Source organism: Trachymyrmex septentrionalis, unplaced genomic scaffold (genome assembly GCF_001594115.1).
Source record: "Trachymyrmex septentrionalis isolate Tsep2-gDNA-1 unplaced genomic scaffold, Tsep1.0 scaffold5, whole genome shotgun sequence".
In the NCBI taxonomy this organism is placed as follows: Eukaryota; Metazoa; Arthropoda; class Insecta; order Hymenoptera; family Formicidae; genus Trachymyrmex; species Trachymyrmex septentrionalis.
This window is the reverse complement of record NW_017305672.1, coordinates 2104135-2116319: the sequence shown is the minus strand read 5'-3', so window position 1 is coordinate 2116319 and position 12185 is coordinate 2104135. Positions and strand designations below refer to the sequence as shown.

The 12185-nt window shown below is 32.0% G+C and overlaps 1 protein-coding gene across 1 annotated transcript in view; it reads right to left on the bottom strand.

Moving 5' to 3' along the window:
• LOC108751584 (NADH dehydrogenase [ubiquinone] 1 alpha subcomplex subunit 10, mitochondrial) overlaps positions 1 to 12185 on the bottom strand; it is a 44638-nt gene that overhangs the window by 20640 nt on the left and 11813 nt on the right. The window contains exons 2-3 of the mRNA XM_018491834.1: positions 8184 to 8825; positions 7684 to 8073 (exon numbers count right to left, since the gene is read on the bottom strand). Coding sequence (XP_018347336.1) covers positions 7684 to 8073; positions 8184 to 8825 — 1032 coding nt within the window. The remainder of the gene's footprint in view (positions 1 to 7683; positions 8074 to 8183; positions 8826 to 12185) is intronic.

Here is a 12185-nt window from a genome sequence, read left to right as displayed (position 1 = left end):
TTAAGGGGAGAAATACATGTAAATGCTCGAAAATCAGTCATTTTTCGTGAATTATTTTGAGGGTGATAAAATAATTAAATCATTTTGCACTTTTGGCATAATTTAATGACATGTGTCAGGTAATTAAAAAAATTTTTTTTTGATACAAAATGGCGGCGGTACAGTCCCTCCACGAAGGCCGTTTTTGTGAAAGACGTAAAACGGCTGCCATCGCCCAGCTTTTTCTATTGGTCTGAAATCAAAAAACAAAAGTACGAAATCAAAAATTTGGTACGCTTTTTAAGCAAATTTTAAGCGGGCAATAACTGTCGAAAAAATAGGCGAAAATACGAATTTGTTATTAAAAAGCGTACCAAATTTTTGATTTCGTACTTTTTCTCAATTTTATAGGTTTACTCTATGCCTAAACTCATCAGTAATCGAAATATGTTTTGTTTTTTGATTTCAGACCAATAGAAAAAGCTGGGCGATGGCAGCCGTTTTACGTCTTTCACAAAAACGGCCTTCGTGGAGGGACTGTACCGCCGCCATTTTGTATCAAAAAAAAATTTTTTTAATTACCTGACACATGTCATTAAATTATGCCAAAAGTGCAAAATGATTTAATTATTTTATCACCCTCATAATAATTCACGAAAAATGACTGATTTTCGAGCATTTACATGTATTTCTCCCCTTAAGTGTGAAGTTGGCTGTGAAAAAATACAATAATAATTGAATAATAATAAGTCCTCTGTTGGGAAAAAACGAAATTACTTTCCGAACAACCCAATAAATAATTTTTGTATTTTAAAAGCAGTAAATTTGTTTTTAAAGTAATAAATATGTGCTTTAGAGCAGATAATTTATTTTAAAGTCGAATTTCTCACGCAGTGCATGATTGCATCGCTGTATTTCGAAGCTGTGACAGATTTCCTAACCTTAATAATCATTTTAACGCTTAATATCTCGTTTCGCGTGGCAGAGCGACATATTTTTCTGCCAGATTCATTGGGTTTTTAATAAAACGCATTAAAAAAGCCTAATTTTATTGATTTTTTGAGGTGCTCAGGGGTGAATTGTACAATTATCTCAGTAAGATTTATTGAGAATTAATTTCTTCAGTAATTATGAAAATGGGCCTCCTCATTGATTTTGAAAAAATTAGATGCGTTTTTGCATAAAATTTACGAATCTGGCAAAAAAAAGTATCGCTCTGTCTCGCGACCAGAGATATTAAGCGTTAAAGTTAATGACTATTGAGATTAGGAAATCTGTCACAATCACAAAATATGGCGATACATGCGCTGCGGTCACAAATTCGCTATTTTAAAATAAATTCTATGCCTTAAAACAAGGTTCGGAAAGATTTGCACTTCTTGGCCGATTTTCGACTTGACTCCGCTATTCCCTTCCTCTTACCCTGCGCGCAATCCAAATGCCGCTCGACGTTTAGGAGTGTAGACATGAGGCCCACCCGCTTTGGATGCTCACGCTGTAAACTTCATTCTATTTTTTTTTCCGTTTATTACATAACTAAGATAGAATGAAGCAACGCGTAAGATTGAATGCTTATGCGTTGCTTCATTCTATCTTACAATTAGTTAACAAATATAGTGTATAATTTCATTTTCGTTTGATCTCCTTTTGTTATATATTAATTTATAAACAAATAGAGATCAATGGCGAATAAATCATCTTTTCATTATCACTTCCTAGCTTAGTTAACAAATGCCAGTGTATAATTTCATTTTCCTCCGATCTTCTTTTGATAAATATTAAATTATAAACAAATGGAGATTTAGGTTAAATAAATCGCTTTTTCATTATTATTTCCTAGCTTAGTTAACAATTGCCAGCGTGTAATTTCGTTTAAATTCGATTTCTTTTTGTTAAATATTAATTATAAACAAATAGAGATCAATGATGAATAAATCACTTGTCATTATTATTTCCTAGCTGAGTTATTAACAAAGGTTATTAACAAATACGTATAATTTTGTTTACTATGAACCGCTAGCGCTTCTTGCTCTTGTATCAATACACTAATACTTCGCACTTTTGTGCGAAACGTGTAACAGTACATCTGACTGAATGACGATAACAAATATGGTAATAATAATGACGTATCTTAAAAAAATTTCACATCGGGACTTTGCGTCACAATATCTCCACTTGTAGGATACGTAGACAAAAAATAAAAGCATTTTTATTACACAATTTGAGTGGACGCTATTAATTGAGCATATGTAGAACCTGATCGGTTCAGCCGTTATTGAAATCCAGTAATCTCAATCCCCACAACTTGCGGTCTCGTAAAGGAATCACGGTAGTGTCATTCCGCTTGGCTTAGTGCAGAAATACTACCGCGTCTTTTGATGTTAATTTTAAGATATTGTACCATATTTTTTCTTTACACATTTTTGTTTCAAAGTTTTACATTTTTAGATAAAACAGTGCATTTTTTTCATATTGTTAACTATATTTAGTTATAACAATTTATCTACAATGTGTTATGAATGTACAACTGTATAAATACTTTCTAAAGATGTCAAAATATACGTAAAAATCGTTTAATAATTTTTATATATTTATTAAAGTTATGAAAATTAACTGAAAGTATCAATCATGTAAACTTTCTCGTGGAAACGTGAAAAATAAAAATTCTTTGTATGTATGTGTGTAGAGACCGGGGCACCATGAGTCACAAAAATTCAAACTCTTAAAAGTGCATCTAAATATAAAAATTGTTATATCATTTTTTTTTTAATAATTAAAGCATAATGCATATTTTTAAATTTAATAAGTATATTTAGTAAATATTTATTAGTTTTTAAGAAAAAAATAAAAAATTTTTTTAAGAAATAATGCTTTATAAATATCTGGGGTACCTTAAGTCACATAATAATAGGGTTATGCAAAAAATAACGATGACGAAAGTTGAAAAGTTTTCAATTAATTTACACATTCTTAGAATAGTTACTAATACAATAAAATATAATTACAACTAATAATTATTAAATAATAAAATAAAAATTTATAAAAAAAACAAATGAGAAATAATCATTTTAATATAAGATAAAAGTTTATTACGATAAAATAAAATTAATTGCTTAGAAGTATAAACTGTCCTTTTAGTACATATATTTTCTGTATTGTCCCGTTTGATCATGAATATTTAATATATGATCCATGGTACTCCAATTATATTGTATATTAATTGCACATTTAATAGAAAACTATAAAAAATAAATATTAGATTATTACTTGTAACGTAGTAAGTTGAGAAAAGATGCGCAGAAACTGCACCTTATCTTCATATATATATCTTCTACTACAAAAACAATATTAAAATATTTTTATGCGGTTAAAAATTACTATTACACCACGAAAACCATTAATGATCGACGCTTTTCGACAATGGAATTTAATCACTGCCACCTAGATAAAAAGTATGGGCAACGAAATAACAGTCGTATTGTACCAGTAGCATTAATTTAAATATTCTGTTAGATTATGTTAAATAATCAATGACCCATGGTACCCCGTGACCCATGGTGCCCGATTTTCCGTACATGTATGTATATACATAAATAAAAGTTTTCACTTTTCACGTTTCTGCTCTAGAGAAAACATGATTGATACTCAAAACACGAATGATCGAATGTATGTAATAAGGGTGCAAAACTAAGGTGTATACTAAGAGTTAATTTATGTATACCTTATACAGGACAATTCAAATTAGTTTTTCATAAGCAATATCACAAAAGTTAGTATGTACGCATTTTTTATGAAAAACTGAATTAAAAAATCCTCTATCATTTTGCAATAGTCGAAATGGTTAACGAGATATTAATTTCTAAAAATTGTCGAATAAGCGAATAAAAGATGTATAAGACAACATTAAGATATCTTTCAAAGCTCTTTAAGAAATATCTCAAAAATTTTTAGAATATCTTAAAGAACTCTTGTTGTCTTATGCGTCGATTTTGGACATTCAACTTATTGGATAACTAAAAAAAATTGTGATAGTTGCAAAATAACTTTTCGATTCAGTTGTTTGCGAACAGTGAGTGTATGCCGACTCTTGCGATTAGTCTGCATCATCCTGTGTAATACTTTTAATTAGTACAAAATTAACGTCTAATGGTATCCACCTTTGTCGACAAGTTGATTCTGAGAAAAACCGATAAACTTTTACATTAGGAGTAGTGATGGGCATTATTTCGTTATCTGTTACTGAGTAATCGTTATTGAGAAATAATTTCAGTAATCATTATTAAATTTAAAAATAATGTTATCGGACTTAAACGGTTATTTTCAAATTTTAAATTTTATAAGTAAATAAAAGATAAATAGTACTGTATAAGATCTTATTATTTATCTTTTTACCAGTAGAAGCGCTGTCGATGTTATCGCTATAATGTCAATATTACATGCGTCCGTTTTTTGTCGTTTTTGTCGTACGATAAATTTTTCAAACCTTTTGCTATTTCATTTGCACGTACGACAAATATGTTCAGAATAGAGAGATCTTCGGATCTCTTTAATCCATAGCCAATTAACAGGCTTAAAAAATTTGTCGTATGACAAATGAAACATCATTCTTAATTGGCTATAAAAACACACAAATAAAACAACACCCTTGATTGACTACGAGTATAGGACAAAGAGGTTCGAAATCCTCTTTGTCTTGCAGTCAATTAACATGCTTGAAAAATTCATTGTACAATAAAAAACAGACGTAATATTAGCTTTATTCATTACCAAGTTGACATCAATCTTTATACATAAAATTTAACACTTTATATTTATTTGTTTGCACAAATATATATTTTAACTAATGAAATATTTTAAAATAGATTTCTTAAATGACTTAAATAAAAAATAATCCAAAAAATGTGACTACTGACTAAGATATAGGATATTATAAAAAATAATCGTTTTATATAACCGTTAAATAACTGTTTAAATACTGATGATTTTGAAGCAACAATAATTGTTATAACCATTAATAAAAAATAACCGTTTAGTCCATCCCTAATTAAGGAACATCTTTTCAATGATCTTGATCTTAATGTTGTCAAAGTCATTACCCAAGGAGTGATTTTGAAAAGGTTTTAGATGGCGGTCACTGTTCGTTCAAAAGTTATTAACAAAGAAAGTTTAAAACATGTCTTGTTTCTACCATAAACAATATTAAAAACTACTTTATCCTTCCTGTCTAAGGACGTTTGACTTTCCATGAAAGGAGATCCATCCCACCTCCCTCCTGTGTAGTGCCGCACGACTTTTCACCAGTGATGCGAATTCTGGATCGCTTGCAGCACGGTTACTATTTAGTATGAAGAGAGCATAAACGGACAACGCATGCGCCAGTATACATGGATATGGACTTATCGTAGTGTATGTTTTTTACGCTCTCTTAACAGTTTCTTATGCTCTCTTAAAATGTTCCACACGAAACGATGTTCACTCCACCTCTCCCCCTGCCAAGGAGCGTATGACTTTCCACGCAAAGTGAGATTTAGATCACCTCCTCCTCTACTTAGGGACGCATCACTTTCCGCTCAAAACAAGTTCTATTCCATCTTTCCCCTCCCCCCTATCTAACGAGGCCCCCAGCTAAGAGGTGACCGATTTTCTCCTAGACAGGAGAGGAGATGGGGTAGAACTCATTTCGCGTGAAAAGTCGTAGACCCCGTGACAAGGGGAGATGAAATTGACGTCGCTTCGCTTGAAAAGTTGTACGCCTCTAAGCAACGAGGGAGATGAGATCTCTTCCTTTCGTGTAAAAAGTCTTACGCCCATCAGTATATCCCTAATCAGCATCCCACCTAAGAAGTCTGAAATATCCCGCTTGATTTTTAATAGGAAAAAAGATTTCAAAGTGGACATATATATTTCAGTCATGTTATTTTTCTTTTAAATGGAAGCGTCACAAAGATATGAAGGTCAGATCCACTTTTTAAAATAGATTTGTATGATTTTTTTTACACAATATAATTCCTCTAATTATTTATTTGATAAAATTGCAGAAAAGGGAAGCAACCGACGACGACCTTGACCTTGACATATGTTGTCAAGTTCGTGATCCTGAGCAACTTTCAACAAGTTTTAACCGTCGTTATTCGTTAAAAAGTAATTGACAAAAAAGTTTGAAAAAATAACTTTTTATTTCTGCTATACAAAGTCTCGAATTCAAATGCCTAAACTATCTTATACCCTTCCTTGCTTACGTAATGACTTTCCACATGAAGCGACTCCCATCCCATCTCCTCCCCTCTGCTTGGGGGCGCACGACTTCCACGCAAAGCGACTCCCACCCCATCTCTTCCCTGTTTAGAGGCGCAGACACGCGAAGTGTGGAGGTAGGATGGGAGTCTCGTGTAGAAATCGTGCATCCTCAAGCAGGGGAGGAAGTGGAATGGAAGTCACTTCGCGTGGAAGTTGTTGAGGGGGGGGGGGAGATGAGATAGGAGTTGCTTCGCAGGGGAAAGTCATGCGCCCCTAAGCAAAAATAAAATGTTATTTTTTCAAACTGTTTTTGTTAAAAACTTTTTACCAAATAACGAGCAACGGCTAAAATTTGTTGGAGGTTGCTCAGGATCATAATCTTGACAACATAATGTCAAGGTCAAGGTCATCGGCGATTGTTCCCCTTTTCTGAAGTTTTACCATTTATTTAATTAAGTTGTCAATTATTATCACTCAATTTTACATATGAAAGGATTTGGGCAGAGATATCAACAACCAATAGTTTACGAGATATTTTATACTTTATTCTTGCACATATTGACATAAAATATTAAATAATTCAGAGACTATTATTTTTTTTATAATTGTATCTTAATGCTTTTATAAACAATATAATAAAATATTGCTTACTTTTAAAAAATCGATTTTGCATGCATATTTTTTTAAAGCAACTACATATGTGTTTTTTTTACACCAATTGATTCATCTAATTTTTCTATTCATAAAAATATTAATATACAATTGTCAAGAAATTATTAGTTTACGAGTTATTTAACATTTTATGTCAATATGTGCCAGAATAAAGTATCTTGTAAACTATTAGTTTTTTTATATCTCTGCCTGAATATAAAAGTTATGCGTTTCGCGGGTTTCCTCCGGGTCCAGATCCATTCTTGGAAAGCCAACGTTTCGTGAACCTTGCAATCCACTTCATCAGAGCGAGCAGCAGCCTGATACTGATATCAGGTTGCTCCTTGCCCTGATGGAGAAAATTCGCGAGACGCATAACTTTTATATAGAAAGCACCCGTGGAAGCCTCAAGAATATTATCAAATACCTCTGCCTGAATACTTTTATATGCAGCATAATTAGAGGAATTATATTGTGCAAAAAAAAATCATACAATTCCATTTAAAAAAATGATGATTTTCATCTTTTTGGCGCCTCTTCCAAGAAAAAAACCATCTGACCAAAATACATCCTCCTTAAACTATTCCACTTTCATTTGAAACATTTTTTCTTATAAAAACCAAGCGAGAATTTCAAATGCTCGAGAAAGGTGGGACACCCTGTATAACAGAAATAAAACATTATTTATTAGCACTCAACAGCTTTGTCATAACCTTTTTATTTTTTAATATTGTTTACTTAATTTTTGGAAATTTTCTTACTGTAGTATTGTATTTTAATTTGCAAATTTTAAGACAACCTATAGACATTACATACCATTTTCATTGCTTCATACTTTTCTTCCATTTCTTCAGCTGTATAGTGCAATTCTGGTACTGAATATTCATTTCTCCAATAATCTGAATGTAAGAAATGTCTATTTTCATAATATTTCCTTTTAGTTCGAAGTTCTTGAACGTTTTCAAATCTCCAATCAGACATTTTTTTAGCTGTTTTATCCTCGTAATCAAAATTAAGCATTTCAATATCCTCGACTATGGAAGAAATATCTCCCTCGTTTGTCCAGTCATAGATTAGTACATGAGAATGTGATATAATATTTTTCAAATAATCTAATTTATATATATTTTCAATATCTTGGAGATACTCTGAAGTAAGAACTTTCGAATTTACTTCGTACGGTATGCCACGTTTTTTTATTTTTTCCTGCAAATATTAATACGATAGAAGATGACAGAATATTCTTTGAATACACATAGAAAAAGAGAAAAAGCAAGCAGTCGCGTATATCATCTGTATTAATAAACTGAAATTACCATAACTGTATCCACAGGTAAATCCAAATAAATGATTAAATGAGGCCTCAACATCTCTAACTTGGCGATATTTACGATATCGTTGTAAAATTTTAATGCCTCTGAACGCATGTAACCAGCGTTTGTCATCGCTTTCGCGAATACATAATCGGTATAGAAAGAACGATTGAGCACCACTCCTTGACCAGTCGAGAGCAAATGGAGTAGAGCAGTGATGTACTGATCAAATTTAAGTTGAAAATAATGAAATTGAAACATGGGCGCATTGGGATGATACGGATTTATCAGAAATTTCTGCACGTCACACGATTGTGAACCCACAGACAATCTGTCGTCCAGTGTACGTATATCGTATCCATACTCATTTATATAATACTCATCGAAGGTTGGCGGTGGTAGATAGACCATCTCAAGTTCCTCTGCCAATTTTGCGGCTACCTTAGATTTTCCTGCAGCAATCGGACCCTCGACGACAATCACCTTGGAATTCTCATCACAACGATCAACCATCGGATCAAACAACTGCGACCAAAATCCATATTTCTTATGCAGATAATCAAACGGTGGGAGCCGTCGGCGATTCACTCGTTTCGCTCTTTGTGTAATGAAGGCCAATTGCATCATATTGCTGGTAACTGTTACCTATATCCACAGAAATTAGAAGTACAGTGACATTTCACTCTGACAGAATTTATATTTATATATAGAATGAGGTACCTAACTTGCACATCTCGAAAAACTTATAAATTATAAGTTATATATTGGGTTGTCCGGAAAGTCCGTGCGGATTTTTAAGCAAAATTCAAACGACAAATTTTTATTGTTAAAAGTAATTTTATTCTGTAACATATGCACCATTATTTTGCACAATACTTTTCCATCTTTTGGGTAATTTCAAAATTCCCCTCTCGTAGAAGTCCTGGGGTTTTTCGGCGAAAAAGCTGTCCAAGTAATTTTTGAGGAGTTCCAAAGAAGCAAAGTTTAAACCATTAATTGAATTTTGTAGCGACCGAAATAAATGATAATCCGAGGGTGCAATGTCGGGGGAATATGGTGGATGAGGCAAAACATCCCAGCCAAGCGCCAATAATTTTTGTCGAGTCTGTAAACTTGTATGAGGTCTGGCGTTATCATGATGAAAAACGACGCCTTTCCTATTGATCAATTCCGGACACTTTTTGGTGATTTCCACCTTCAATTTATCCAACTGTGAACAATACTTGTCCGAATCGATGGTTTCGTTGTTCGGTAGTAGCTCATAGTACACTATCTCTTTCCAATTCCACCAAATGCAGAGCATTACCTTCTTTGGATGTAAACCTGCCTTCGGAGTGGTCGATGGCGGTTCACCTCGCTTGCTCCATGACCTTTTACGCTCGACATTATTATAAATTATCCACTTTTCGTCGCCTGTTATGATACGCTTCAAAAATGGATCGTATTCGTTGCGTTTGTATAGCAAATCGCTGATGGAAATGCGATCAATACGATTTTTTTCAGTTAAGTCGTGCGGTACCCAAACATCAAGCTTTTTTATAATCTGGAGCTTGTTTAAATGTTCGGAAACAACTGATTTGCCAATGTTTAACCTTGCTGCGATTTCCCGAACTGTGATTTGCCGATCGGAATCGATTAAAGCTGTAATTTGGTCGACATCGGTGGTGACTAGCCGGTCAGAGCGAGGAGCATCTTCAATATTCATTTCTCCTGAACGAAATTTAGCAAACCACTTCTGGCACATGCGATCACTTACGGCATCTTCCCCGTATACGGCACATATTTTTTTTCGAGTTTGTGTCGCGTTCTTGCCTTTGCGGAAATAAAAAAGCATTATGCATCGAAAAAACACGTTATTTCCTTCCATCTTTAAGCTGATTTCAAGTAAACAGTTTTTAATTTATTGGGATAATGAATATCACTAATTATGCTTTGAAATGTCACTAATCAAAACACGAAAGCATCTGACACATCGCAACGACATAAACATATGATATTCGCCTTCAAACGACATCTGTTGAGAAATACGCACGAACTTTCCGGACAACCCAATACAAAAAATTGTTATATGTACCTATACAAAAGTTGTATAACTTCAAGAGGATCATTACATAATGTACAAGTTTCTTTTATCAGTAAAAGCGCTTAAAAAAATGTCAAGGTCAACTTCGTTTACTTTTTATTAACATTTGATACATTAATACATTTTTTTGTCACTATTAAAGTGCCCAGTAAACAAGAATAAATTGAAATGGATAGAAATTAATTTATGTATTTATGTATTTATTTATATATTTAGTCAAAACATCTCCGAATTCGCGCTTCTGATTTTTCGAATCTATTTGAATCCATGAATACACATGAAATCAACATAATAAATAGTTCTTTCGTATTTTAATTCATTTCAATCAAAAACTAATATAATATGAACATGAATCATCTAAATTCAACATGATGAATAGCACATTTCATATTTCTATGCATTTAAGTCTAGAAATATTTATGTCGTAAATATAAGTTAGCCATAAATACATCCCAGTTCAAAATTATGAATAAGAATAATCTCGTTTGAATTCACTTCAATTAAAAAAAATTTTAACATAATTTGTATACGCATAAGCGATAAATACATCACAATTAAAAATTATTAAATTACACACTTTTGTTTAAATAAAAAAAGTTATGACGAAAAAATAAATGCAAGCCCTGAATTTATATCAGAGTATAGTATTGAATAGAAACATTCCTGTTTCGAAATGAATATAAAAATACTGTTATATTTATAAAGAAGGAATTATAAATGTTGTTATAAAATCAAAAGATTATTTACAGGGAATTTATTTTCAAGTCATTGTTTTATTTTCTATCCATTTTATGAACAGAAACGAATTTATGTATTCAGATATCAATTTATTTCCATTCATTTCGATTCAGCTTCAGGCTCTAAAGTGCGAGCTTGGATAAATTAAAATCGATCAGAAAGTACGGATGACATTTGAAGTGTATTAAGTATGACACATTAAAATGAGAGAACGCAGTACAATAGATAGTATAATGAGAGACGCGGAAACTGAAAAGGGATTTTTACATTGATAACAAGTAGAAAATTGTAGAGATAAAAAATTGAAAATGAACCAGATCTCTAGCAGCAGCATACTTGACACACTTCAAATGTCATCCGTATTTTGTGTAGTACATTATATTTAATTGTGAGGAATTATTCCATAAAACACTATCTTAAAGGATGTCCAAAGGACGTCTACATCATAAGGATGCCTTCAAGATCGCTGGAAAAACTATATTCTATGAGACTTTTTAAGTAGAGATATTCGAAATATTATTTTAATTTCACTTCTTTTTTTATGGTATTATCTTTGATATCTTTTTTCTGCAAAATATACTTGACGCCGTTTTTTATATTTTTAATGTCTTTTCCGGTAGATTTCACGAATTTTTGCTAAGTATTATTTTTATTATCATTTTCATATATTTACAAAATAATTTGATGTAAAGATATTGCAAAATATACTTAATACCTTTTTTTACATTTTAAAGGTTCTTTTCCGGTTGATTTCACGAATTTTTGTTAAATTTTTGTTATTAGTAATAATACAAATAAATAAACAAATTCAAAGGACTCTTTCAAAACATAATAACAAAACTCAATCAGCGGGCGAAGTAAGAGTCAACCACATTTTTTAATTTTTGCATAAAATTATATATTGTATTAAACGCGATGAAACATCACGTCAAAAAATAATAAATAATAAAACTATAAACTAATACATTACAAGTAACAAGTTTCGGCTACCAGTTTGAGCCCTCTTCAGACATTAGTACAATAAAAAATAACAGAATAAATTCAATTGTCGCAAGTATTCGCATAATCCGAGTAATCACAGTTCGGGTGAGTCTCGATCTCGAAACATTATTTCCGTATGGTTGAACAGTCAAAAGTATTAAAATTGTCATTGTTGAAGTTCTAGTTAATAAAACGGATAAATT